This window comes from Falco rusticolus, chromosome 4 (assembly GCF_015220075.1).
Source record: "Falco rusticolus isolate bFalRus1 chromosome 4, bFalRus1.pri, whole genome shotgun sequence".
NCBI lineage: Eukaryota > Metazoa > Chordata > Aves > Falconiformes > Falconidae > Falco > Falco rusticolus.
Genome location: NC_051190.1, coordinates 29139088 through 29162606, shown reverse-complemented (window position 1 = coordinate 29162606; position 23519 = coordinate 29139088). Strand labels below are relative to the sequence as shown.

Below are 23519 nucleotides of genomic sequence, written 5' to 3'. Positions count from 1 at the left end.
CAGTCTTATCAAACTGGAAGGTATTCCAGTTGTATCTGAGGGGTTTTTTGTAAGTGGTAGTGAATTTTCTGGTTCACAAAATACAGCCTGAGTCTCTTGACCTTATTTGTACGAAGTGAACTTCTCTTCAACCGCATGGTTTAGGTTCTCTTAAGTCACTGAACTGTAATTGGCGACTGCCCTCATCCTTACCCTAATATTTTTCCTTTGTCCCTTTGATACTCTGCAGCCTCCTTCCCATGCCTGGGTAGAAGTTGCTGGGCTTTGAGGGCCTTTGTTCTGTTTGCTTTGTTTATTTATCCTAAGGCTCCTTCTTTGATGCACTTAGTGAACACACTAGTAATGTTGTGTCATTCCATCCTTTGCAAACCAGTCTGGAGGGCAGAGGATGTGCTGTCTCCCGAGTCCCCTTTGGCTGCCTCTCCGATTGATGCAGAGTCCAAAACCTGCGTGTATTTTGTTTTGCAAGCAGTGTTGTGTGCCAAAGCCAGTGTGTAAGCACATTCTCTGTCTGGAACTAGGAATTGTAGACATTTTTTTTAGAGGGTTGCTGCTTAAATTGTCTTTTTTTTTTTTTTTTTTCCCCCCCTCACCACTTTGATTAATATGAGGGTGAGATCTTTTGTCAGTACTGGAATATAAGATTGGGAGCCAGAAATTCCTATGTTCTGATCCCAGTTCTGATGGGAACACATTTGGTTGTCTGGCAAAATTCTTTCCCGCCCCTTTCACAAGTGAGATGTCAGTACAGTCAATATTTGGATTCTAATCTAGTTTCCCAAGAGACTGGCTGCTCTCACTGTGCAAACAGGGCTAAAGAGAGCCTTCTAAACTGGAGGCATGGCACACAGATGCTGTAGCTTGCAAGATGTGCTGATTGTAGGTGGCCAGAGAACTGCCTGTTACAGAGGTGTGCTGTAACTTTAACAGGGGATTATTCCTCCCCTTCTGGAGATGAATGCTTAGCTGGCAGTGCCTCCTTTGACAATGGATAGCAAGAAGGAAGTTCTATGAAAGGGGTTATTAACAGTTTGGTGAACTTGCACAAAGCTGAGATTGTCAGGAGAGGGAGAGACAAAGCTAGCAAGTCTTTCAAAATGGACTTGAAAACAACAGTTGAATATGTGCCAGCTATCTTGTTTGACTGGTGTTTTGTTTTCTTGCTTCCTGGAATCATAAACACTTGTACTACTTCATCACACTAATTCTTTCTCTCTCATCCTACTTCTCAGCTCTTACAAATCCATTGCAGCTCCTTGCTGCCCAGGCCAGCTCGTCCACTCCTGTTGTAGTCAGCCGGGTATGTGAGACAAGGACCGAAGAGACAGCAGCAGCCTCTTCCAGTGAACCTGAAGTCAAAAGACCCCGGATAGAAGAGTCCAGTGGAGCAATCCCAGCCCAAACTGGAGTCATCACATCTACAATGCCACAAGGACAGGCAACCAGTGAATGAAGAACCGGTGGGAGGAGCTGGAGTGATGTGGGGTGGGCATGGGATGGCAGGAGCCCTAAAGCAGCTTTCAAAAGAAACAAACCACAACTGTAACAGCTCAGAACATATCGGATAAAGAGCTCTTTTCAAAGTCAGATTTTTAAATGGGAGGACAACAGCTGTTAGAATCACAAGGTGCCAAAAAGAATGGAAACCCCCTCCCAAGAACCCATGTCTGGAACTCTGTTCTGTCTTTACCTATGGGATATTTTTTTCCTTTTTTAAAAACAAAAGATTCAAAAAAAAATACAGACAACTGATTGTATGGCTGCTGGGATATTTGTAACTGTCTTTTCCCCTTTTGGCTCCAAGGGGATGGGATTTGCAGTTCGGCATCTAAAGGAATGTAACACAAAAAATACAGTCTGCTCCCTGGAAAGAGAACTCCTCATTTTCTATGCCTTAATACTGTGCCTCTCAGCTTTGAATCATAGGACCGTTTTAAAAAGGCCACCTAAGGCGATCAAATGCTGAAAGATGGGTGCAGTATCTCACAACAACATTAAAGAAACATGGTACCAAGCTTAAAGAAAAAGGCAAATGATTTTTTTGTTTTTCAAAACAGAAAAATTCTGAATATGAACAAATGTTTATTTATGTAGGGATTCAGGAGGATGAGTTACAGGGCTCAGCCACCTGGATTTCCAGATGCAACTTCTCTCCATTCTGTCTGAGGGAGAATAAGATGACAGAGGAACTGTATTAACTTGGTTCCTGTAAAGATATTAAAAACAAAGGGGTTTGTACCTTCAGTGATTTCTTCACTTGCTCTGGACAACAGCCAAAGTATCTTGATGACTGAGGATCGCATGGGTAAGGGTGTCTCCAAAAGGTTCTGTGTGCATTTGATTGATCACATCCTGTGCTGGAGCACCAGGTTTCGTTCAGAGTAGCACTGCAGGTGAAGACATTGCCACTGTCTCTGTGAAATTCCGAAAATATTGATTAGTCTTCTGTACTAAAGCAGTCCACTTTCACCTCCTGTAGGTAGTGTGGTCCTCTACTAGATGGATGATGGTCAGGAGGCCAGGGCTGGGTAGGAGTCGGTCACTGGCCCTCTGCTGTGGCTAACAGCAAAGCTCTGGTGTTATTCTGAGAGGGAAGTTAAGAGCTGGGGTGAGAGGCAGCAGAGTTCACACAGTGTTTAATACAAATTCTGTAAGGGTGTAGAGACCAAGGCAAAATAGGCCTTGTATTTCCATGTGGCAACAGTCACTGAAGGTCTTGAACAGGTTTTCCAAAAGGAGTTTGGAGGTTTCCTTTGATTGCTTGGCTCCCTCCCCCATCTCTCCTCCTTTGAAGACCATTTGGTTTGGCCATTTAGGAGGAGGCTTTTTACTCAAACTGTATTTCAGTCTCATCATGTACTACAAGTATGTCATGTGAGTAAAGCAGATTTGAGTCAGTTCAGCCATGTGGAACAGTGGGTGCATGTAACACTTTGTGACTGGCAAAGAAGTCGCCCCCTGCATAGCCTCCAGCTAACCCCTTTGGTTTTGTGCCTGTTTGCAATCCCCTTGGCTAACTTGTCTTCTGGCAGCACAGCAGAGATCTTTTAATTTAAAAAGTGTTATGGCTTTGTTAATGGCAAGAGAGACTTACAAGGGATGGGGTGTGCCTTTGGTAGGTTATCCCCCTATATGTACTGATTTATTGTCAGGTGTACAGTCTGACCATGCTATTGCAGAGCAGAGAGGCAAGTCCACAGCATAAACATGTTGCAAAAAGATTTCCCCAATGTGCAGTAAATGATACTGTCAGTGTGTCCATGGGGGTTTGGGGGTAAGGCACAACCGTTCAACGTCTGCTGGAATCTAGGGAGGGGGAGGAAATCCACGAGCTATCAGCTGGCATGACTTGTTCCCTTTTAGGTTTCCTTTCTCTTTGCCAAACGCTATTCAACAGCTGAGTCTTACCACCTGAATAAAACCCAGCCATGTTTATTCTCAAGCTAATTGTTTTGTGAGAAATATTTCTGGAAGAAAGAAAAAAACTTGTTGGTCTCATGATCTGGGGTTACTTTCTGCAGTTAGAGGCACACAGAATATTCAGGACAGTTCGTTTATCTACAGCTAGGCTTTCATAATTTAGGTGTGTGCCTTTACTGACAAGTTATTAGATTGGATTTTAGTACTTTGAAATGATTTTGTGAAGGAGGATTGTTACAGACCACAAAGTAATTGAAGCAGGCCAGCCTCCAGCTGTCACTTTTCCTGCTGGGAAGGCTAGGTGCGGCATAGCAGAATTAGCTCTGTTTTCTGTAGCCTTTTCAAAGCCAGAATTCAATAAAATGGATTTCAAGGAAGAACACACAAGTGAGAGTGCAGCATCGTTTATCTGTGATTAATCATTACTTTGGGGTGACTGCTGGTTTAGATACAGGCACGCCTCTGAAACAGCCCTGAGGCTAGGAAGCTGGCCCGCAGCAGAGGAGCCTGGGTTTCTAGTACATCGGGTGAGTCAGCGCAGGATGAGCAACCAACAGAATTATTCAGAAATGTTCAGAACGTGAATCTGCCAAAGTTTTGTGGATTTTTTTTCTTTACTGCTGCTTTTTTTCATGGAAAGCCTAAATAATTAGGCCCTAAACTTAAGTAAACTAGTCCAGCACCATTCCAGCACCATAGAAGTAAATCGGCTCAATGACAGGGTTTTCATACACCAGCTGCTGCTTCATAGATACCTCTTCAAAGTCCATCCTCAGGTTGTGTGTATAGATCTGCCTCCTAAGTATTTAGAATGGAATAACACTTTCTCAGTCTTCCTTTTGTGGCTCTCGATGCCTGCTGGTTAAAATGTGAGTTGAGGACAAGCAAATATCTTTGATCTGTTTACCTGTTCTGCTTAAGGCGTTGAACTCTGTTCATCCTGTCAGGGGATTTTTGCTTTATCAGTCTGCTGCATCCTCCTGCTACTGTAGGAAGCAGCCATGCCACTCAAAATTTTTTGTAGGTTTGCTAATACATTACCTATATCATTGCCTGATACTACGTAAAATAACAGTTCTTACTAAATCCTCTTGAGCTATGGAAAAACGTGGTTCTCATCTGGAGCACGTGAGATGGGGACATCTTGTTTCAGGCCTCCAGATTAATTCTTTCAGCACACTGCTCAGTCTGGAAAGCAGCACTACTCTTTTGTACATATCAGTCCCGATTCCCCAGGCTTTGTTTTGAGCACTGCAGAGGAGTGAGAATTAATTTGTTGGTAGAATTGGTAGAATTAAGTCTTCAACTAGAAAGAAAATGTTTAGCTTAATGGTTATATGCAGTGCTTGGATTATTTTAAGTTGTCTAACAAGTTCCATCTTACATCTTCAGTTATATTAACTGAGGGAAGTTTGAAGGGGGAGATGAGTTGGAGGCTTCACTCATCTTCTGCTGTCCGACAAAGGTCAAGGCACATTGAATATTTAACCTGCTATAACCTAAACCTGGGAAAACTTTAATTCCAAGTTGTTAAAGTGTGAAGTCACTTTTCACTGTTCACTATCAATGGTTTTGTTGGGTTTGGTTGTTTTTTTCATCTTGGGCAGTGACAAAAACTGATTTTACTTTGGCTGTGGTCAGTTCACAGCAACTTCTGTTGCCTCAGCTTGCAAGAAGTGAGTGCAGTTGTTCCTGGGTTTATTCCACTAGAATTCCTTAGTTACTGTTTTGTCTTGACCTTGGCTCTTGATATACAGGAACCTTTTTACAGTGATATCAAGTTAATCTGATTTAGTGGTAACACAATACAGTGCTGAGCATGAAGTTCATGATTAGCTCATATATTCTTTTCAATTCCTTTTTCTTCCCATATTCCTCCCTCCCCCATACATTAACACTGTCCCCTGTAGCATATCCATTCACTTTCATCCACTGATGGGAGCAGCACCTTGCATTAAGCTCTGCCCAAGGACTCAAGAATGAAAATACCTGTGGGACACATGGAGCTCCAGAGCAGGTTGAAAAAGGTCAATTTGGTCACCCTGTATCTTATTTTCATACTGTATTTTAGACATGTTACTGTTGGGCACAGCTTGTTCAGGAGTGTGTTTCAGGAGTATGTTTTCAGAGAGATGTTAAAGCTTTGTAAGAGGAAAGAAATAGTTAAGTAATAGCTGAAGCCTCTGCAGTGCTTCTGCAATCAATGTCATGGTCTGGCTTCAGGTTCTGGGGGGCAAGAACTTGGGTTTGTATGTTTGACATCTGTCTTGTGTACTGGCTTAGAACTGTCATTCAGAGTTAACTTCCACATTATTTTCCCCCTTTTTCAGTAGGGAAATGCCAGCAGTACAATAAAACCTGAGGCTCAGAAGTCTAGGGATCTATATCTAAGCAAGTGAGAGCATCTTGACCTGAGCTTTCATACAGTGTGGTATGGAACACTTTTTCACTGACTGTTAGGGATGTTAAATTGATGTTAGAGCTTTTCATCTGTGTTAGCAAGGGCGGTTCCCAGTGAGATATTTGGTATCACTCTGATGTGTGCTAGTGTGTAGATGAATGTCAAAATGTAGGTTGAAAGGAGAAACATTTCCCTGCTATAGCTAGCTTTGGGGATCTTGGATGTCAAGGATTTAATCTAGCAATAGCTCTGTATCCTTCCATAGAGGATCAAAAGCTGTTTCTTCAAGCTTACTGCATCTAAGGATTAAATTCCAATGGCTTGGTTGTTCCATCTTTGTTTCTGAGGTTTAAACTGTGACTTAGAGTTTATCACTCTAAATAAAAAGCATATAAAGCTGCATTATTAGGGAAGATCAAATTTTCTTTGTCGCTGCCATTGGTAGAGCTGTGTAGAAATATAGGATAACTTGGGTTGGAAGAAACCTTTAGAGGTATCTACTATAACCTGCTGCTCAAAGTAGGTCCATGTTGCTATGACCATATTCATCTGACGTTTGAATATCTCCAGAGATAGTTCCATGACTCCGGTCCCTGTTCCACTCTGACCACCCACGAGGTGAAAACTTTTTCTTAGCCACCTAAAAAGAATTTCCAATGAAGCTGCACATGTTAATTGCCTCACATCACACATCTGAGAAAAGCGTAGCCCTGCCTTCACTGTATCTTACAATCAGGTAGCTGAAGACACCAGTAAGACCTTCCCCATTTCTTTCCTTAAGCTGAACCAACCTGGTTGTCCCGGTCTCTTCTCGAGCATCACATGCTCAGGCTCCCACAGCATCAGGTGGAATTGCTGCAGAAGGTTCCTCTCTGTCTTGTACTGGGAATCCCAAAACTGGGCACAGCACTACAGATAGAATCTGACAAATGCTGGATGGAGTGGAAGAAGAACCCCTTTGCTCTGCCTGCTAGCCACGCTTTTTCCAAGTACAGCCCAGTGCCTGTTTGGTCTCTTGTTGCAAGACAATTATAAGCGTACAAAACAAGCATCGCAAAATGATCTGGAAATACTCTGGATTGCATTCATATGTATACAACCATCTTGTCCCTCTTCCAAGAAAGAGTGCTAGCTTGGGTCTTGGAGCTTTTTGAACAGGAGGCAGCACTGAGGGATCCTGGTCACTTCTAAAAATACCTGTGTTTTACTTTATCAAATGATACTTTCAATCCAATGTGGAACTTGCCTTGAGTTTCTGCCCCAATGCAAAATCTTCCAGGTTTTTTAGTCCTGATGCTAATAAGTTGGACTAGAGCATTAAGAATGAGCCTCTGAAGGAAAATTACTAGCTTCATAATTTTGCCCTTGCCGCACACTGAGCTTTTGAGTTTGCAAATGCTATCCTGCAGCAAATGATCTGTCTTCCTTTGCCAGCCAGTCTCTCAGGCAGCTCCTGTTTCTGCTCCCCATCAGAGTTTTTCCCCTCTATTTGTAGCTTCTGTCAACTCCAGAGTCCTTTAATCCAGCTCTTAATTTAATGCCATTGCTTGAAGGTCTGCATCTGGTGAGAATCTGTGTGTTAGGTTGCAGTTACACAACAGATTGTTCAGTCATGTAACTTTTTGTTTCCTTCTGGGTGAAAAATTATGCCAAAGCTGCTACTACTGTAGCATACACTACTGTCGTAAAGTGTAGCTTACGATGGAGCCAGCTGTGCTGCAGAAAACAGTTACACTACAAGGTCATCTGGATTGCTGGAACTGATGGGATTGGGAAGTGATGCCGCCTTGCATTTTGATCTGCACCTAATCAAAACGTAGCTGTGACTTCGTGCTGGAGCGCCTCTCTCTGCAGCTGCCCAGCAGCTATTTGGCAGTGATGAGATCAGCATCTCTCTGCTAGGTGGGTTATTGGCAGGACAGTGCATGTGTTTGTGCACATGGTGTGGATATATGCACATCTACTAATCAGCAGTAGAAAATACCTAGCTGTGGTGGTGGGCTTTCTGTTAGGGTGTCTTTCATGGGCCAGTAATACAGCAGTGAGCATTTTACTTTGGCCCGAGCAAGACATTTTGAAAAATACTTGGGTTTCTTGGAGCACTATATTTAAATTCCAGATTTTTAATCAACTTTTAACCTTTGTATTTATATGTTCAGAAAATTCTTTTGATACTTTTTCATTTACCAACACTGAATTAAAACCCTTCAGAATGTATGGCTGGTCTTCTCCTTACATGTGACTTTTAAGTTTCAGAGCCTGAGGATAGTTCTGCCAAGTCTACCCCTTTGCTCTCAAGATAGAAATAAAACATTGACAATTCACAGGTGGCAGCTAAGGAAGAAACCCTTAAAATATTTTTTTTTCATAAAATATTAAATTAGATCTGTGTAAACATAAAATTTGTATTTATTAATGTGTGTATGTGAGTATGTGTGTCAATATAGATATATAAATGGTCCACGACTATTTCTTTCTCTTAAATGGTACTTTACACAGACTTTTATACAGTATGTTGGTAAATTCCCACACCAGGCACTGATTCTAGAAGAATGATGTATGTATTTTTGTAACAAATGTGAGCAGCTGGTAGAAGCAGCTTTACTTTCAGTGATTGCTTTCATTCCTCTCGCAGAGCAGAAGAGGTGACTTGGTACTTGCATCTTCCTTGCGTAGGAGCCCTGCTTCTGGCTTTGTCATGCTTTCAGCAACCCTGGTCCATGCTGCTTTTCTGGCAAGAAAAAACCCCAAATGGCACTAATGAAAGCTGGAATAGTTTCTTGTCTCAAATTATCTCTAGATGTGGTATCGGGGAGTTCTTTACAGATTCTGCTCTGTAAGTAATGGGACCTTATTTCTAACAGAGGAAATTCATAGAGGGTCTATGAGGATGTTGTAAGGTTGAAGAATTCTTCCCTGTCTGTCTGTCAGGTGGCTAAGCTAACACTGGGGCACTATGAAATGGTTTCTTTTCCTCTGTGGTGTGATTATTCTCCTTTTATGATGCTTCTGTCTCTTCATGGGGCATGAGGTGTGTGTATATCCCCTTAAAAACAATGCATGAGAGTTTTTTCTAATGTTCCCATTCACAGAGAGTAAATTTTACCTAACTGGCCCAATTTCAGTCATGGCTTAATTCCACAAGGATCACGAAATTCACAGAAGTGTGTCTCTTGACCCCCTTGGGCCTGGTGAGAATTGTTCTTTAAAGCAGGTGATACTTGGCTTCCTAATTACTTTTCCAGAAGTAGAAATTCCTTTCTCTGTAGGGACCTGAGTGAATGCTTCACCGTGGTGTTTACTGTCTGATGGTTGGGCTTTGATACTTAAGGGAGGAACAGGTGATAAGAAGAGTAACTAGAGTAGGAGCAGTGAAAGGAAACAGCTTTCTTCCTCAGCAGAAAACAGTCCTTGTGAAAACCAGACTTCCCCTAGGATTTGGTTACTGCTTTGTGTCTGCTGCTGAATTAAGCAATGCACCTTTGCTGTGATCTAGACTTTTCAGTCCTGCTTCTGTCCCACCTTGGTTCCACTTAAAGCAGTCTGAAAAAGAGCCTTCCTTACATCTAAGGGCAAAGTTGAGGAGAAATGTCTGTTAGCTGAAGAAAAATGAGGTTTAAATAGAGCAGAAAAAGTGAGACTTCCTTCTGTTCCACTGCCTTGCTGCTAAAAGTCTGGTGTAGAACATCCTAATGTTCTGCTGGTTTATATGCCACTCTTCAGATGTGGCCAGGCTGTTAAGTAGGCAAGTTGGCTCTGTAGCAAATGAATTACTGTAAACCTAAACTAGCTTTAATGATATTTTTTTTTCCCCTTCTCCCAAATGGGCTTGAAGTAGAAGGAACCAGAGTATTGTCTGTAAGATCTTTTTGCTTTAATGGCAAATAAAATAGAGAAAGTTAAAAAAAAAAATATCTCATTCAAATATACTGATACAGAAAATGGAGTGGCTTTACAATACAAAAATCTTACAAGACTGTATGTTGTCTTGGGTTCTGGACACGCCATTTGTACTGCAGTGAGACTCACCTTGTCCAGCATGCCAGCCACCTTCCACATCACCAAATAGAGCATTCAAGAGTCTGTCGCTATCCAAAGGACTGTTATCCAAAGGACTGTTAAAAGCTGTTTAGGGATAAATCAAAAGATGTATGTGAGCAATGGATGGTAAAGCTGGAAATTCAGATCCAACTCTGAGTTATTTGCTTTAAAAAAAAAAAAAAATCTGAATCTCCCCCTGTTCTGCAGCTGCACATTCCCACTGAGTTCTTAGGGGAATGCTGCTGTGAGACGAGGGCCTGAAATACCTCAAAGGCTCGACAGAAGTGTTTTGCTACAGAGATCTGGGGGAGCCTTACCCCTTTCACCTCGATTTGGCACTTAAATTTAAGATGGGGATGGATGGGGGAGCTAAAGCCATGCTTGCATTTCAGTTCCTAGTGTTGCCTGTACAAGACATCTCTAGCCAGCTCTTTTGGGTTTTGTGTGTTGTTTTTTTTACAGCTGATATCAAAAGTATTTTTTGTGACTTGTTTTCATTATCAGTGCTTTTTAAAAAGCAAGCATGTATCCCAAGGGGGAAAGCTCCATCTGGGGCAATGGATGTGAAGTTCATCATTATCTGTCCATGTTGCAGCACTGCTCCTGTGAGATGCTTAACTGCACAGGCAGACTGTGGCTCCCACGGGGGGTGGGAGAGTGTCCTGGTCATGCTGAGAAGGCTGCTGCTCAACCGAGGAGATGGCAAATAAAAGCATCCGAGGAGCAGGACCTGAATTTCCACATCAAATGGGATACAGTGGTTTTGTTGTTTGTGTTTTGTTTTATTTTTTAATACGGAGCCATACATTTTTTTAAGTAATTTGAGATCTGAATGTGATTTCTAATGTATCAAGAACGTTAATATTTTAAAGCTATAACAAAGTTTTAAATTTCTACTATTTTTTTTCATTTATTTTAACTGTTCTGTTATCTTAATTTGATGTATGTGGTTGGGGAATGTTGCTTCTCCTCTTAGCATTTGTTTCTATAACCAGAAATAAAATTATATATGAAAGAGAAAATGCCCTGAAATTCCTTGCTGCTTCAGTGACGGACTTGCATCCTTCCAGTGCAGTACTGGGGTGGGGGTGGAGGTCAGATTCCTGCAGCTGTTGTGTTGTGCAGTTTACCCCTTCTCACGGTGTGAGGGGACAGAGTGGTTTAGGGTTTTTTTTTCTTTTATTATTTTCATTAAATGCAGTAAGAAGGAAGTATATGTCTGGACACCTTGCACTGTTTTAGAATTCACAGATACCCTACTTTTGATCCCATGTCAGTTATTTGGGAAGCTGTTAACTTGCAGCAGAGTGAACATATGTGTGTGTGTGTGTGAGTGATCAGTAATGCTTCCCCTGGGAATTACAAACTATTCCTTCAGCTCAAGCTTTTTTTTTGTCATGAAGTGGAACATTATTGTGGAAGATAAACTATTTTGGTGTGTTTCCCTGTAATTTATAACAATTAGTCTCATTTAAGCATATGAGATCAGAAGACTGTTCTGTACCTACCTTATAGTTAGGTTTGTCTTCCCTTGTCCTCTTAATGGAGCTAAAATTGAAGTTCAGGGTTTGAGTAAACAGTCATTCTGAGCTCCAATAATGAATAGGAATATCTTTTAAGACCTCAATTGATGTAAAGTAGCTGTATTTGACTGACTAATGTTTTTAAAAAAATTGTACACAGCATGGCAAAGAGACTCAGCCAGAGCTTTTTGGGGGGAATCGGATGGGGGATGCATTGTTTAAAACTGTCATATCTTTGGCTCCTCGTATGCATCAGGCATGTCTTCTGATGCGGCCGGAGGAGAGCATTGGGCATGTCTTCTGATGGAGCCGGAGGAGATGATGTCCAAGGAAACCGGCGAAGGCTCCTGCATGCCCCACTCCACTGTCAGTGGCTGCGGTGATGGATGCTGCAGTGTCTTCAGAGGGCAAAAGGGAGTTGATGCTCTGCTGGCTAATTGCTGAGGCACACCGTTAACGAACTTTAGTGCTGGGAGGACGTAGGGCAGAGACATACCGAAGGGTGAAGCACCAAGCTGCCTCCGTGCCCCCTTCTCCACAGGGTGATGCACAGCGAGGCAGCGAGCATCAGGCTTATTAGCAGCTGGGAGGAGAGACTAACAGGGAGGTGTTAATGCTTTTTTAACCTTTTGGAAGCTCTGAGGACCACCCGCCGAGCAGCTCTTTGTCACACCTCTTGCCCTTCCTGAAAAGCGTGGCTTTTTTGGCAGGAAAGGCTGATGGCATCTTTCATGGCCAGGCTCTTGAAAACCCTCCCCCGCGTCGGCCAGGCCGCGATGTTGCCGGTAGGTTTGGGGCCGGGGAGCTGCCCTCCTTCGTGCCGTGCGGCGCCGAGCTCCACCTCGGCCTCCTGCGGCCGGGAATAACGGTGGCAGCACCCCGAGATCACCGGCGAGCGGCCGGTGGGAAGGGCCTTGCCGCTGCCCCTCAGCCCCCCGGCGGGCCCGGCCCCGGGGCGGAACCTTCGTGCAGCAGCAGCCGCGCCCCGCCGGAGCTGCCGGGCCGGACCGGACTGGGCCGCGGGGGCCGCGCACCTAGCGGGGGGCAGCGGCGGAGCCTCCGGCATGTTCACGGCGGCAGCCGAGAGCTTCCTGAAGCAGGCGAGGTACGGGCCGCGGCGGCGGGGGGCGGCAGGTCCCCTCAGGGCGGGCCGGAGCGGGGAAGCGGGCCGCAGCGGGCTGGGGGGTGGCGGGTGCGCCCCTCCAGGCTCGGCCTTCTGAGGGGGCCGGGAGCGGGGGGCCGCGGCCGGGCTACCAGCACCCGCTGCCCCCGGCAGGGAGCTGCAGGAGGAAGAGCTGTGGAGATTCGCCTCGCGCCTGGCCGCGCTGCTGCAGGGCCCGGAGCTGGGCCCCGAGGCTGCCGACTGCCTGCAGAGGCTGCACCTCGCCCTCGCCGCCACCAAGTACCCCCGCAGGTGAGTGGTGCAGCCCCTCTTTGCCCCTTTTACCCCAACACAGCCCACCCCCCATTGCTAAGCAGAAGGCGCCTGCCTCCTTTTGCAGCGAGACTTACGCATGTTTGCGTGGCTTGGCACCCTTTCAAGCTGCGCTAAGGAGCAAAACTCAGAAGTGAAGGTGATAAGTTGGCATTAGCCAGGGTCACCGTCAAGGGAGACCATCCCAAGAACAAGAACATGTACGAAATAAATGTCTGAATCGTTTCTTGCAGCAATGCTTTATTGTGACTCTTCCAGGCTAGATGGCAAGTTTGTGGAACTGTTGCAGACGGTGCTGTGTTCATCCAAGTGCCCTGAGCAGATTCAGGTGTTATGTGCTGCTATCCTGAGAGATATGTCACCTTGCAATGATCTGATCCTCTCCTGTGATGAGATTCAAGATACAAAGCTCTTGAGCCTGGTATCCTCCGTCCTTCTGGCTCAGGTAAATGACCTGTCAAGTTAGAAATCTTCCCTTGTCAATATGGATTTGTTTTCTGATTGTTCCCTGGTTGCTGAGCTCAAGGAGAGCGAAAATCAATTGAAAGTATCTAGGAAAAAGCAGAAGCATTTATATGTTCCTTTAAGGAACCTAATTATTCTGTTTTGTGTAGGAAAAAATGGCAGCTTTTTCTGTGTTTATTATTTGATAACAAAGACTGCTTAAATTTGTGATATATATAGAGACTGAGGACCTCAAGCAGGCTTGTAACTAACTGGAAACAAAAAGGAACACTTTAGTGCTCACATCAGGGCTGCTTGAACCTGTAAAGCAAAAGATTTGAGAGTGAATTTATTACTGCTTCTTTTTGCTCTTATGGTACTGGCTTTTATGTTCAAAAGTAAAAAAATATACATAGAACCTATAAAATATGAAGGGCTATAAGTGTGGATGGCACTTCAAAGATCTAGATTCTCCGTGGAGGAGAAAACACGAGGATCTTCCTGTTTTGAGTGTTGCCTGCACTGACTGCCCTCTGGGACATAAGCTGGAAAGGCTGGGTTTTTACTACTTCTTCTTTTACTGTTGTTGTGCCTGATAAAGATAAAATACTCTTCTGAAACTTCTCATTCTGAGTTTCACTGTCTACTTAGAAATGCCTCCTACATTTCTGATTACACCTCTGAGTCTTACTTAGCTAGAGGAAATGAAAACACAGAAACAGAAACAGTGACATATTACTTACATGCTGCCTTACAAGGCACCTCTCTCCCATGTCCAGCCTTGAGAGACTGTCCTGCAGTTCTGTCACGTAAAAACATACCCTGTGTGTTAATTTTTGTTAGATTACAACTAAAATCCTGAGGAGGTTTTAATCAATTCTTATTAAAATATATAAAATATTAAATATTAAAAAATACTAATTTTTAATAACTTAAATTAAATACTTAGTGATTTTGGTACCACTTCTCTAGTGTGGGGTGCAATGAGCAGCAGCCTCACTCATGAAAGCAGCCATACCTCAGCAGAACCTTTAAAAACATCTTCTGCATATTTTCATTTGTCATTGCTTTGAGTGGAGGTCATCCTCCTACTCTTTGCCCCCTGCCACTCTTTGCTGTACAAAACTGATGTTCTTTTTGTAAAGTTTTCGGCTTTCCAGAGAACACAGTCTCTGGTGTTGCATTAGGAGCTGGAAACCTGCTGCTGATTTGAGTTCGGTCAGGTTTTCCTCAGAGCCACAAGACACTTGTCAGCGACACACATAAGTAGCCCTGTCATTTGCAGTGGGCTGCAGCAATCTATCTGCGGGAAGGGCAGGACCGTCTCTTCATTTTCCTTCATTGCACAGATCCCCACCCCCAAACCTTACACTTTCTTGTCTGTACATTGCTTTGGTTGATTCATTCACATATATTCACAAGAGAAGCACAGAAACTAGCCCTAGTCAAGGATGAGGTTCCCCCATGAAATTCCTCACTGGAAGCTCACCTGCAGTTTCCTAATTCCTTCTAGTGATCTGGTACAAATCTGATTATTAGATGGGGAGTGTCAGAGACCAGTGTTTGCTTGTTGCTATTAGCAGCCAGCCATCCTGAGCAGCAGAGAATGTTTACTTTTTGTTGGCATGATGACATTCATGGCAAAAAAAAACTTGTCAAAAGTCCAGGTCCACATGTCATCCCTAATAAAGTTGTCTTGGACCAGAAGGGTTTGACAGCATCTCAAAGCTACAGCTCTTAATAGCTTCCAAAAGGGGAGGCTGCTTTATTTTCCACATTGTGAGAACACGGACTAGCCAGACAGTCCTAGAACATGTTACAGCAGTCCATTTGATGTTCATAGATTTCTAATTTAGCAATTAAACTAGCAGGCTGACCACATGGGGAGTAGTCCTAGTATTCTCTGCTCTAGAAGTGATGGATCATAGTCTTTAATTTGAAGACATCTATTGCAGTTGTTAATTCTACTTCAGGTGGTGGTTGTCCACAAACCCGTTGCTCCATCAACTCCCCTCCTGGGATCTATGAATTCACATTGCAGAAGATCTCTGTAAAAGGTGGTAAAATAGCCTGTGCTGTGAGTTATTTTTATGTTTGACATTGGTATTGATGCATGATGGAAGAGCTTGTATGGTAGTGATCTCTAGCCCTAGTAGATTATCTGCCTAGCTTTACTTCTGCTTTTTTTTTTTTATTTTTAAGGGAAATAAGAAGGCTGAAGTGTCTGCTGTGGGGCAGCGTATTGTAAAAGTCCTTGAAAGAAGACTGCCTGAGGGTCAGAGTGCTCGGTACCTTCTTCCTGTCCTGTCAAATGTCATCAGGCTTTCACCAGAATCTCTAACTGAAGGTAAATATACGGAAGGCCTGAGATTACAACCTGGCTGTGATCTGTATAGTGATCAGAAGGCTCTCTGAAGGCTGTGGCTAGGAACAGGACTTGGAAACTGCTGTTAAAAGTGACACCTCTGCCAAAAGGAAAGTGAACTTACTGGGTGAGATACACATTCTACCACTCGAAAATGGGGCTGGGCCTTCAGCTGCTTTGGCTGCTTCTGGGGGCCAGAGTCTGTGTTCTTGTGTATGGATTTGTATCACAGTAACATGCACCCTAGCTCAGGTCTCCAGGTGCAGTAGGACTGTGAAATTACAGCCGTCCTGAAGAGCCTCAGGCACACCGGGACATGCCTGTGTGTCTGTTCAAGAGAGCAGCAAAACCAGCTAGGGGTACTCTTCATAAGAGAGGCAGGGCTGGATGGGTGGTGATGAGCGATGTGCTCTGATGAATAAACCGTAGAGTGTGCCAGGCTTAAAATGGCGAGCAGTTGTGTTGTGAGCAGGAGTCTGTTTCTGGCAGTTTCCTGTGAGGTTTGCGTATGCCATGCAGTATGCAGGGCAAGCTTTGGGGAGGACACTGGGCTGGAGTGTACGGGCTGGCTGAGCGGGAAGGGTTACCTGCCTTAGCTTCTGCATGTTCTCTGTGAGGCATTTGTGCCTTTGTCTGCAGAGCCGAAGCCAGTCACTGCCTGAATATATTTGATGGTATTTTTGCACCTTCCTTTTAATAGCAGCTGTGGATGGAGACAAAGGAACAAGTACTTCTTGACTGATCTTGTACCGGAAGTCCTTGGTTCCAGCACTCGGTCCCTGACTTTTTGTCTGAGGAAACAGGCAAAATAATCAAGAGACTGACCGAGTGGCTAGGAGTGATTAAAAGGACACAGAGCTCTGAAAGGAGTGTGAATGAACCTGGACTCTGAAGTAGTATGAGGAGGAGTATAGGGCATCCACGTTGCGGTACCAGTTTCTTTACTGATTGCTGGATCAGAAAGACGGCAATCTAGGCTGGAGGAAAAGCACAGCAGTTGAGGGGTAGCAGCAGTATGTTGCAGAGGCTGCTTCTCTGCTCAATCTAGCAATGACCGTGTGACTTTTCTTGTACAGAACAGACCAATGTAGTCAGTAAAAAGATGACTGACTGGCTGAGATATGCAAGTATTCAACAGGGAGTGGCTCAGAGCTCTGGAGGCTTCTTCTCCAATCCCAGAAGCAGACAGGTACGTGCTGAGTTGCCATGGTTATCTCACAGGGGCATTTGTTAGTCAGTTACCTGCTGTGTCGGGTTCCCAGAATCAGCTTCTTTTGGGAAATGGTAACCTGGAAGTGCTGCTGCTGTTTGTCACTTTCTCTGGCATAAATGGTCAAGACACAGGAAAGCAAAGTAGGCGGATTTATAGCTCCAAGATCTAGGCGTTCTGCTGTAGAGCCAGAGCTTTGATCCTTGAAGTAGTTTGGAGGGGAGAGTCTTTTAGTGACCTTGTACCTCTGACTAAAAGCTGATTGCAAATGAGGCCTGTGTCAGAGAGAAGGGGAAAGTCTGGAGTGTTTCACCTGGGGAAAGGATCCAGCACAGCTGGCTTCTCTCTCTCTGGATAACTGCCCCCCTGCAGGCCCCATAGTACATATAAATGAGGGCTACTTGTTTCCGTGGGCTCAGCAGAGCCGTCCCTGCCTTCTCACTTGGCCTCTCCCTGGGGATCTGACCTGCTGCATCTTTTCTCACAGCCTGGTCCTGTCACCGAGGTGGATGGTACCATTGCCACGGACTTCTTCACAGTGCTCTCAGTGGGTCAGCACTACACGCAGGACCAGTGGCTCAATGTGCAAGCCTTCTCCATGCTGCGAAATTGGCTGCTGTGCTATGGGGGCAAGGGGCTGAAGACCCCCAGTTCAGGTACGAATTGAAGGGCTGCAGTCCAGTGAGGGTTGCACTCCCAAGAGGGCTGTGTGCTCTGAGATGATTAGGTCCTGCACCAGCAACCCAGCAAGTGGCAGGAATATGAGCAAGAGTTCCAAACCCTTGGGCTAGGAGCAGGGAATCTTTGGGAAGGAATATCACAGAACCTGCTGACTGATCCTTACTGACCCTTCCATGAGGAATTACCTGTTCAGTGAGTCCCCTAGTTTCAGGCAAAACCCCGTGGGTTCCTGAGAAAAAAGTCTTGGGTGGTGGCAGACAGCATCTCCTCAGTGTTCTTGTAACACTCCCTTCTTCGCCAGCCACCTTTTCTTTGCAGTGCACCTGGGGACAGGCAGCTCCCTTGCTATTGCTGGGCAGCTGTGTGGGTTACATTGGCCATGACATGAGCTGGTACGTGGTAACCTTTATTCTGTAGATGACAAATCAGGAATGAACAGGTCTGTTATGTCCGTGGTCTCAGCTACATCTGCATCTGGTCGCCTGCTTCCCCCAAAGGAGCGTCTGCGGGAGAAAGCCTTCGAGTACTGCCAGAGAGTTATTGAGCAGAGCAACCGGCGTGAGTCTTGCCATGAACCCTCCTTGGAGTTCCCTTGGTAGTGTTCTTGAAAATGTTTCTGGTTCGCTGCCTTTTTGGGCTGGGATCTCACTTCGTCGAGTCTGCAGTCAGGCTCTAGGCATGGGACGTGTTTTAGCAGCTGGTGCAAGTCACTGACAGGCCCTGAGCTGGGGTGTTGGGAGGAATCTGGAGGCAACGGCCATGTTCTGCCTCCTACCCTTGACTTGCCCGGGGCAGGGGGGAAGCTGTGGAACTTGATTCTCATTAGTCTGGAATCGGGATCAGCGTCTGTTCCCACCTGTCCTGAAATCTGGGTTAGTGCTCAAACTGACAGCGTAATGTTCCTATTTGGACTCAAGTTTAACTTGACTCATTTCTCTGGCAGGACCCCTGAAGAAAGATGATGGAGACCTGCAGAAAGCTGTAAGTACACAGGGGTGGGGCTGAAGCTCTGGGAGTTGTGGCTTCCCCCACTCTGATCTGACTCTGCTCTCCTGCAGTGTCTCATAGAGGCAGTGACAATCATGGACATCATCTGCAAACAGGACGACTCCTACATGTACCGTGCAGTCTCCTTCCTGAAAATCCTGCACGGCAGAATCTGTGGGGATGCCACTTATGCCAGGGCACTACTGCCCATTGCCCAGTTCTTCCTGAACCACAGTAAGTCATCAGCTCTTATGCCCTCCTCCACAACCTGGTCTTGCATACTCTCAGCACAGCATTTTGTCCTGGCAGTTTGCTGGCTGCCAGAGTTGGTAATTCAGCCTTGTTTGTACTCTGGGATGGATGATCCCACTCCAGGAGACCCGGGGGCTGGGGCATCCTGTGCTCTTTAGAAGAGCATAACCCAGATTTAGCTGAGCCCCTGGAGCCCTTGTTGGCAGGGCTGCTGGGTGGGCTGTGCTCAGCGGCGTGCTGTGTCCTCCCAGGCAAAACGGCAGCTGTGGACTCCGATGCCATCTACAAACACTTACTCACTGATATCCCGGCTCGGCTCTTCCACAACCCATCCCTCGCCTTCGAATTTGTCCAATTCTGCAAAGACAACAGCCAGCTCTTCACTGAGGCCTCCAGCATATTCAGGCAGAGCTTCCCAAATCTCTTCAAGGTACAGCCTGCTGGAGCAGCACAGGGGAGAGCCGCTGCACATTCCTTTCTGTGCCCCAGAACTCCCTGTTTGCCCTCCGTGTGCCTCCATGTTATAAAAGCAGGTGTGAGTTTGAAGAGGGAAGAAGGTTCTGGGTGTGACTAGCACCGCCAGTAGAGGAGAGTCTGGGTTAGTATTGCTGCCCGTGGGTTGGGAAGCACAATGAACACAGCTGGGACATGGCACTTTGTTTCTGGAAAACTTTAATAAGTTGCAGCTTGCCAGCCACTGAGCCAGCTGCCAGATGCCTATGTTGAGCTTCCAGCAGCCTCCTAGGTTTTGACCAAACACTCAGATTTTTCTGGGTTTGCTTTTCAGAAGTGTCTTTCCCCGTCCTTTTTGGTCACAGTGTGAGAATTGTCTGGGTGTGTGGTGGAGTAGCAGGGATAATGCAGCAGTTTGTGCTTGTTGCTTGCAGTTCCTGGCATGGAACAGCCCACCCCTTATCTCTGAGTTTGTGGACTTTCTCCCATTTCTGCTGGATGCAAGCACAGCCATTGAGATCTTCCATTTGCTGCTTGACCTGCCCTGTTTGACAGCAGCTCTGGACATCCAGCTGAGGTAATGCTACTTTCCTTTCCTCTCACTTGCTAATCAAGGTCTTGACATTGACCATAGCCTAGTACACGCTTCTCTGAGCTTCAGCTGCCCTCTGGCTGCTGCTGTCACAGAATGAGAGGCATCTGCTACAGTCAGGTTAACACAAAGCAGCACAGATGTCAGCCCGGTTTTCCTGGTAATGTTCTGTGCATGGGAAGAGAAGGTTACACTTCAAGCTGTTACACTTCAGTACTGGACTGTCTTTGGGGCTCAGTGCTCAGGGAGCTGTTGTCATTCCCCCCTCCATATCCAGCACCAAACAGTTGCCGCATGCTGGAGTGTCTGCCATGAGCCACCACTTCAACACGAAGGTGTGGGCTACCTGGTCTTCCCTCCCTGCTGTTACCCCTCTTTCCTGACTTTGTTCTCTTGGAGGCATACAGAGGTTTCTTCCTGAGGCCGTTGGGAACTGTGAGTCTCCAGGAAGATGGGATAGGACTGAATCTGGCTCTCACTGCTGTTCCTCTGCTCCTCCTTGACATTAGCAGCTCTTTCTGGAGTGCTTAGAAAAAGGAGTCATCCTAGAGGGAAGGTGATGGTGGGTTTCGCTGACTGAGGGATACAGAGCAGCATTTGCCCGCTCCCCAGGAGAGATGCAGAGGCAATTCTGGAGTTATTGCCTGAGGCTGGGTGGGGGTCTGAGCTCACAAATTTCTGCCACCCTGGTTGTCTGATTTCCAGAGGGCCTGGATTAGACCAACTTGTTGTCCCCATTTCAGTGGAAAGGGAGTTACCCCATTGTTCAGGATTCCAACCATGCTCTGGCCCATTCTTATAATGCAGCACATTGTGTATATGCCTCCTGCTAGGTCAGCTGCTCTTCCTACCTCCAAGAGGGCCACGAGCAACCCAGCTGTGAAGCCCGCCACCTGTCTGGAAGCTTTTCGCCATCCCCTCTACAAAGGCATGTTCCAGTATCTTCTCCGCGCCGAATCTGTTTCCGAGGATGCCCCAGAGAGGTAGGAGGCTGCTGTGGGAGACTGCCACAAGGGTTTGGTTCGGCCATCCAGCACTGGGATTGCTGGGAAAGCATAGGTGCTCACGGCTGGAGTGAGGTGGATTTATTCTTCCCTGTGTTAGCCTTGCCAAGCACCCACAGGCCTTCTTTGAAGGGTGGGGTGGGATAGGGAAGGGCAGCTAGGAGAGTAGCAGGGAGCAAGCCTTCAGCAGGAACCCTTCTGTTGCCCACAGGCTGATTCCACTTCGACAGCTGCTGCGATCCCTGGCCAGCAGCCCCAGGGTTGTGCAATGTGCGGAGACTGTCCCTGTCTTACTGGAGCTCTTTTTCAGGGTGGTGGCAGAGGTAGGCTCTTTTGGGGGAGTTTGGCTCCCAGTTGTGCCACAGGGATCTCTTGTTATGTGAGTGCACACAGAAGCAAAATTGTTAAGGCACTGCAGCTTCAGCAGACGGGTGCTTGGTGGGAACGTGGGGTGGTCTAATACTGACAGGAACCAGCACTGAGCTGGCTACTTCATCTGAAGCAGAAAAGCTTCATGGTGCAGTGTGAGGCCTCACACTGTTCTCTCAGCCAGCTGTAAAGGAGGTGGGTGAGAGCAGTGAGTGCCTGATACCTGCCTTGCGTACTGCTCCCCTCCTGCTAGATCAGGTTTTTTCTGTGCCAGCCACCCTATCTGGCTGGTTAGTTTGGTTTTTGGCTGCTGGAAGTCACTGGTATTGCTGAAACAAGGGCTGTTTTCCAGTTTGCAGATGGGCCGCTGATCAACCAGCTGGTGGTGCTGCTGCTGCAGAGGAGCGACCAGCTCTATGACATCCCGGCATTTAAAGATGATGTGTACAGGTGAGATGGGACAGGAGGCCCAGCCAAGCTCCCAGCCGTTCCACTGGCTGCAGCCTGGCATCCTAGGGCAGCCCAGGAGCTGGAAAGTTGTGGCCCAGTCCCTGCTGAGACACATCTTTGGAGGGTGCAAAAGGAGGACTGCACCTTCAGCCCTACTGGAAACATCCTGAGCATGCAGCTGCTGTGCCAGTGGCTAGGTGCTGCCAGCACCTCCTTGGTTTGGTGATGACCACCTTGCCGGTGGTCTGAGCTCTGCCCATCTCTCTCCTCCAGAGTGCTGGGCTCACAGCTGGCGATGCTGTGCAGGCTGCACCCTGCACTCGTCGTGGAACTGTCCACAGAAATTCTGGAGTTCTCAGGAGCAGTCAGCAATATCCAGAACAAGGAGGTCATCTTCACCCATGTGGTAAGCAGGGCCTGCGTGCTTCTGCCACAGGTTGCTCCAACTGTGATGTAATCTGTTGGTCACTTTCCCTTTCCTCTCTTCTGTCCTACCGTTAGCTAATCTGATTTGCTGTTCCCTAAAAACTAATCAATGGCTTTTCCTTCTGCTTGCTTTGAGCACATCTGCCTTTGCTTCAGGTCTGGGCCGTTGGAGAGTACTTGTCCGTGTCCTACGACAAGCGCTGCACTGTGGAGCAGATTAACCTGTTCTTTGAGACACTAGAGGCCGTGCTGTTTGAAATCACCCAGCTCCGACCGCTGGCTAGCATCCCCAGCTACCCGCCCCGCGCCATCAGTGTCCTTATGGCCACCTTGACCAAGTTGGCAGCTCGCAGCCAGGAGTTGATCCCCAGGTGAGGATGGTCAGCAGGGAGGGGCAAAGGGCTGAAACACGCAGATCTCGTGGGTGCAAACGCAGATGTTTGCTAGTGTTAACAAGCTTGGCAACTAATGGAACCTGAAACAGAACAGGGGAAGCAAGCTGCGGAGGGGCACAGTTTGGGGAAGTGGGATTCATCTGCTGACTAACACTCTGCATCAGGAGGAGGGGTTCGGTAGCATCTAGTGTTGACCTGCAACAGAGTCTTCTGGAGTACACAGGCTTAAGTAGTGATCTTGCGGGGTGCAAAGGTCCTGCCAGCTGATGTCTGTGTCCTTCTGTCCTGCAGAGTGTCCTTGTTCCTGTCCAAGATGAGGACATTTGTGCAGAGCCCTGCTATCACCTCTGTTTACCGCGAGGAGGACCTTGAAGAGATCCTTATTCGGGCAACGGAGCTCCTGAACCTGCTGAAAATGCCAAGCGTGGCTCAGTTTGTGTTCACGCCGCCTGTAGGTGTTGCCAATACACGGTTTCAGAGAGAGGTGAATGACTCCCTCCCTTTTGCCCTGAGCATAGTCACCCGTCTCCTAGAGCCGGCTCCTGGCTGCATGCCAGGGTGAGGACATGAGGTTTCTGACAGGCTCCAACCTCTTGTAACTCTTCGGAAACTGCTGACACTCAAGGCTGAGGCCTTGCTCGTAACTGGAAATGGGGAGCAAATGATTGTGAATGAAACAGAAAACGGGAATAAGTAGAGCTGAATCTGCTTTTCTGGTCTGAGGCTGTTTGTATTTCTGTCTCCTAGCGCCTCTTGCTTGTCTGTCTCCTAGGCTTGTCTTATCTCTCCCTGGCCAGTATGGGTTGAAAATCCCAGTGGATTTGTGTTAATGTGGCAGGAGGGTGAATGCATGCACCCTGCCAGCACACCATGCCCCTTTGGAGACATACTTCTTCCTCCTCTCCTCTGACTTGTTTCTCCCTCCCCTGTGCCCTCGCTACACCTTGGCTACGCATCTGCTTTTTTATTGCCTCTCTGCTTACAGCAGATCAGCCAAGCGAAGGCCTATGTGAGGTGGAGAAAGCAGAAGTGACTCCATTAAGTCTGCTGCGAGCCCTTACTGCTCTTCTG

General features: G+C 46.6%; 2 protein-coding genes across 6 annotated transcripts in view; both read left to right on the top strand.

Annotated features, from left to right (window-relative positions):
* Positions 1-9754, top strand: part of FOXK1 (forkhead box K1) — a 56049-nt gene extending 46295 nt beyond the window's left edge. For both annotated transcript variants that reach the window (XM_037383347.1, XM_037383346.1), the window contains exon 9: positions 1233-9754. In XM_037383347.1, the coding sequence (XP_037239244.1) occupies positions 1233-1453 (221 nt within the window). In that variant the 3' untranslated portion in view covers positions 1454-9754. The remainder of the gene's footprint in view (positions 1-1232) is intronic.
* Positions 9755-12016: 2262 nt separating this feature from the next.
* On the top strand, positions 12017-23157 carry AP5Z1 (adaptor related protein complex 5 subunit zeta 1). Of its 4 annotated transcripts, XM_037385834.1 has the most exons (17): positions 12248-12490; positions 12662-12799; positions 13079-13265; positions 15467-15611; positions 16706-16818; positions 17327-17495; positions 17938-18078; positions 18464-18501; positions 18579-18741; positions 19011-19189; positions 19647-19789; positions 20638-20787; positions 21020-21131; positions 21530-21627; positions 21901-22033; positions 22210-22424; positions 22740-23157. In XM_037385834.1, exons 1-17 carry the CDS (start codon positions 12450-12452, stop codon positions 23008-23010), a joined length of 2436 nt encoding a protein of 811 aa, XP_037241731.1. In that variant the 5' UTR covers positions 12248-12449; the 3' UTR covers positions 23011-23157. The 4 variants fall into 4 exon arrangements, with proteins under 4 accessions (XP_037241733.1, XP_037241734.1, XP_037241731.1 ...); XM_037385836.1 differs by lacking the exon at positions 12662-12799 and having other exon boundaries at positions 12017-12490; positions 13110-13265; XM_037385837.1 differs by lacking the exon at positions 22740-23157 and having other exon boundaries at positions 12241-12490; positions 22190-22407.
* The last annotated feature ends 362 nt before the right edge of the window (positions 23158-23519 follow it).

What these genes read in the sequence shown, in the direction of transcription:
- AP5Z1 (XM_037385834.1), top strand. Translation starts at nt 12,450, where the DNA reads ATGTTCACGGCGGCAGCCGAGAGCTTCCTGAAGCAGGCGAG. An exon ending in GCCACCAAGTACCCCCGCAG is followed by an intron (nt 12,800 to 13,078) that starts GTGAGTGGTGCA and finishes TGACTCTTCCAG; the next exon opens with GCTAGATGGCAAGTTTGTGG. An exon ending in AGCCAGGAGTTGATCCCCAG is followed by an intron (nt 22,425 to 22,739) that starts GTGAGGATGGTC and finishes TCTGTCCTGCAG; the next exon opens with AGTGTCCTTGTTCCTGTCCA.